This window comes from Tripterygium wilfordii, chromosome 14, assembly GCF_013401445.1.
Source record: "Tripterygium wilfordii isolate XIE 37 chromosome 14, ASM1340144v1, whole genome shotgun sequence".
Classification (NCBI taxonomy): Eukaryota; Viridiplantae; Streptophyta; class Magnoliopsida; order Celastrales; family Celastraceae; genus Tripterygium; species Tripterygium wilfordii.
This window is the reverse complement of record NC_052245.1, coordinates 2,068,504-2,072,916: the sequence shown is the minus strand read 5'-3', so window position 1 is coordinate 2,072,916 and position 4,413 is coordinate 2,068,504. Positions and strand designations below refer to the sequence as shown.

The window sequence follows — 4,413 nt, the reverse complement described above, 5'->3', positions numbered from 1 at the left end:
GCTAACAACTCTGTTCATAGACATTGTAATCAACATAAAAACTATGTTGATGCATTAAAAAGAGAGTGCAACTATTGTTCTACAAGCAGTGTATATAATATCCATATTTTGGTAAACTATCTGCATTTATTTCATTTCACCCACGAAAGGATTGAACCCAAAACAGTCGGCTATAAGTCGTAAAGATCCCCACAATTGTATGACGCTTTGAGTTGATTCTCCTTGCACAGACCAAAATAACATTTTCTGGTAATATTCAACCTAGGCACAATATAAACCACCCCAAAAGAATCAACATTAAAAGCAGTAAATAACCAGCTTAAAAAGAGCAAAAGGCTAACTGTGATTGGATTGAACCCTTCAACCCCATGTTAAATTCCCCAACGAAAAAATTGGCCTACTCATGTGAAATTAAACCTTTATCTAACATGTTTGACTCAAGCTGCTCGACTTGTTCAGTCGACGTGATTGCGCACCATGTGCAAGGTTGATAACCTGTGACTTTGACACCATGCTAACCATAGAAGGTGTTTCATAGCTTGTTGTTGTGTTTGTATTTGAGTTCCCACCATGCCCACTAATAATGACAGTCTGACCCCTAGTTGTGGCTCGCTGCCAGGAGTGTGAGCTCAACCCTGAAAGTGCATATGCACGCCCTGTTTGCTCATACAATTGGACACTTGTCATCCTTTCTTGAATTTCTCGTAGCTCAGCTTCAAGCCAATTGCAGAGAGCATCCCCTGCTTGCGCTGATGCTGAAGTTGATAGGGCTGATCTCTGCTCTGCCAGCACAGCCTGAGCACCATCTAAATCTCTCAATTCAGCCATTGCTTGTGCATTTGCAATAGCTTCTGCCACCAAGAGACGATTTTTCTGCCGATCAACCTCTAAGCATACTATCTTGTCCATAGGAGATAAAAACGAGGGTCGTAATATATGAACTCTCTCACCTTCCACCTGTACCGTCTCCATGGAAACACAACTTTTGTGTGAACAGCACAAATCCAGCAAAGACAAGGGTTTTGACCCTTGCTCGCCTTCAACATTAGAAGATACAGGAATAGAAAGATAAATCAGAAAATCTTTCTCCTCATCTGCATATAAATTTTCAATGTCAACAACACCTTGCTGTCCTTGATCAATAATTTCACTCTTATATCTTCCTGAAGGTATAGATCCAATGTTAACTCCAGGTGATACAGACTTGATTGTGATTCTGACGTCTTGAGCCACAACACTGAGCAAGCCACCAATGCATCTTGCAAAAGCATCTTGTAATATGTCAATGGACTCAATAAAAGAAAATGTGCCACTCGATGCATCAGCTATAGCATGCATTGTGGTGGAATCATGTTGAGAACCAAAACCAAAAGTGTGAACTGGGATTATTGGTTGTTGGGACTCATCTCTGGATGCTGCGTTGCTGCAACAAATGGAAGCAAGCAATAGTTTCACATAATCCAATTTCTGACTTGGATTTGAAGAATCCAGATTATGCTCACTGTTGCATTGGTTTTTGGAACTAAGGGAGTATGTGTCCTTCCCATCAGACAGGAGGGTAATGCTTGCAACTGGATTGCGTTCACGCCTTTCTTCCAGAACCCGAATCCCTTTCTTGAGTCCTTCAACAATATTAGTACCCCCACAGCAATAAAGACGATTTACTGCATTAATGGCATCTTCACGGCCAGAGTCAGACATTCTTCGGAGGGGCAAAATTCTTTTAGCTGTCGAAGAGAATGTCACAAGTGAAAGTCGATCTGAAGGGCCCAAATTTTGTATAATGAAGTGGACAGCCCGCTTGAGAAGTGAAAGCTTGCTACTCATGCTGCCACTAAGGTCCAGCACCAAGACAAGGTCAACGGGTGCACGATTGAGGCACTGAGCATCATTGTGAAGTGGTGGTGCCGTAATACGCACAAGAACAGCAAACTTAGATACAAAATCTGAAGTAGAAACAGCTTCATATTCTGGAAAGGCCTTAAGAGTAATAGCCCGAGAGTTGCAGCTTGAGTCGGGGGCTGCAGTGATAGTTGGGAGTGCTTCATCATCTGAGAAGATATCAGGCTCTAGGTGGGGTGGATTTGATGGTAACGGGTCATGACGGGCTCCAGAAGCATAGACATCTACAGGAGAGCCATTATAGGGAGACACTCCAGCCCGCCCAAAGTTATTATGTCGCAGGTCAGGCACATTAGAAGGGGCTTGAAATGGGATCTCTTTCCATTCAGCTCGACAAATGGGACACCGGAGATTTCCATGTACAATGTTCTCCGTGATGCAATTGAAGTGGTATGTGTGGGAACACTCAGCGGTGAAAATAGCTTCGCCATGTCCTGATCTCAGGGTCCTCAAGCATATAGCACATATTTTCTGTAACCACAAGAGATTTGCAGAAAATTTAATGCTGCAACAACCTTCAAAAAACTGATTTTCTAAATAGTTTATGCAAACATAACAAAACTTCTTAAAAAGAACTAGATAGCTCAACAGACTAGAGAAGAGAAATCAAGTCAATTCCTTAAATATACAATTGTGTCATCAGATTATTAAGAGGGTAAAAAAAAAGTAGGCAGCAGACAGCCATCCAAACAAGCAAATTTAATTGACATAATAGACTCCAAAACAATGTGACTGGTGAGCAAAGCAAGCAACAATGAGTCTCATACCATTCGGAAGCAGCAGCAGCAAGCTGTACAGCAAAAATATGGTTTTATTGCAATTTATACTACAGCCAGCAAGATTGGATTAATCAATTTAATCGGAGACCCTTTCTCTGTTGGTTGTGAACTCGTGATTCACAATATCGAACAATAGTAATGCCAATAATACAGATCACATGTCTGACAACAAAGTATATGTTACTAGTTACTACTTAAGAACTTTATATTCAGAATTACAATTTGAAGCAAAAAACAACTTCAAATGATCTTTACATCAATACATATGATCTCTCAACATCAAAGTTCGATTTTGGGAAAAACCAGCTGCATAGTGAATGGTAAAAAGAAATGCTAATTTAATTAAGTCGCTCTATTTTTAGTAATCGGGGTTGGTTGAAGGCTTACGGCTTCTACAGCTGTATATATGCTACACAGATCTAAACGTTGACAACTTCTAGAATTCAAGAAGATGACAAAAAGTAGGGTCCCGTAATGAATACGATTCTTCAACAAACAATAAAATTTGTGAAAGAAGTGACCCTAAACCTATAATGCATGTTGTTCTCTAAACCAAATATGGAAAACGTGTTAGATATACAGTTCAGCAAATTAACCCAAAATTGATATCTTTTCCACAAAGTCCAACCCAACCACCCTAAGAACAATATAAAAAGATGCTTACAATCATAGCATAAGCATAAAGCAGTAAAGTAAAAGAATACTGTTTTCAAGTTAAAGCACTATTAAGCAAAAACAACAAAAGGCATTTTTTTTGACCTTTTTTCCCGCAACTTGAACAACCATGCCTAAAATTGTCTGATGTCAAACAATAACGACAGAAAGAAAAAAAGTATAAAACTTTTCCATGAACATGTAGGGTTTCGGGACTGTTGGGACAGATTATATATAAAAATCTCAACACCTCCTAACCCAATACCCCAACCCTCCAAACGGGCAAACCCGTAGTATGGTAAACAATTCCGGCTCCGCGGGTATTTTGGAAAGCGTGTAAAGAACTGGCGGGCGTGAAAAATTCGCGGGAACGCAATCACGCAACTCTCGCGGTGAAAAACAATCAAACGCCGACAGTAAAAAGAAATATCTTCCGCGAGAAAAAAAAATCCCAAATTAGTAAGCAAAAACACACAAAAAAGCCAGATTACAAAAAATAATGAAGGAAACCGACCTTAGAGGGCAGGAGGCTGAAGCTGCGGGAGAGACGAGATGTGAAGGAGGAAGTGGAAGCCGATGAACGTGCGCGGCGCAACGCGGATGAACCGACATTATCGTCGGGTTCGGCGGTGGCTTGAGCACGATTGGGATCAGCTTTTGAGGTGGACCTGAATGAGAGAAATTTCTTCAATTTACGCAGCATAGCAGCCATTGATGGAGTTACAAATGACTCGATCGACCGATGGAGAGGATCTTTGTAGACTTTTGAAGGGAAAGGATTCACAGAGGGAGAGAAGAGAAGAGGAGGGAGAACACTGCGATCCTTTTATTTTGGTAAATATTATATGGACGACAATAATGGGAATATTATTTAAAACAAAAAAAAAATCATTAATTAAAAAATCATTCATCGCCAGCCTACCGCCCGCGACAAATAGGATCAAGATTCAAGGAAAATCAATAACATTTATGATTTTTTTTTTAAAAATGGAAAAAAACTCAAAAAAGTCAAAAAAATTGATAACAAATTAACAATAAGGTCAATGGTATTTATAAAAAAAATTCTGATTTTGTGTTT

General features: G+C 39.8%; 1 protein-coding gene across 2 annotated transcripts; it reads right to left on the bottom strand.

Moving 5' to 3' along the window:
- LOC120015033 (E3 ubiquitin-protein ligase WAV3-like) lies at positions 1-4,200 on the bottom strand. Of its 2 annotated transcripts, none has more exons than XM_038867218.1 (2): positions 3,850-4,200; positions 1-2,373 (listed from the first exon to the last, which is right to left on the bottom strand). In XM_038867218.1, exons 1-2 carry the CDS (start codon positions 4,045-4,047, stop codon positions 424-426), a joined length of 2,148 nt encoding a protein of 715 aa, XP_038723146.1. In that variant the 5' UTR covers positions 4,048-4,200; the 3' UTR covers positions 1-423. The 2 variants fall into 2 exon arrangements, with proteins under 2 accessions (XP_038723146.1, XP_038723147.1); XM_038867219.1 differs by lacking the exon at positions 3,850-4,200 and adding an exon at positions 2,670-3,055.
- Between the last annotated feature and the right edge of the window lie 213 nt (positions 4,201-4,413).

Bases quoted from the DNA above. Each gene is read 5' to 3' on its own strand.
- LOC120015033 (XM_038867218.1), bottom strand. From the start codon at position 4,047: ATGGCTGCTATGCTGCGTAAATTGAAGAAATTTCTCTCATTCAGGTCC. The intron at 2,374-3,849 runs GTCGGTTTCCTT...TTGTGGTTACAG, and splicing joins TCAGCCTCCTGCCCTCTAAG to AAAATATGTGCTATATGCTT.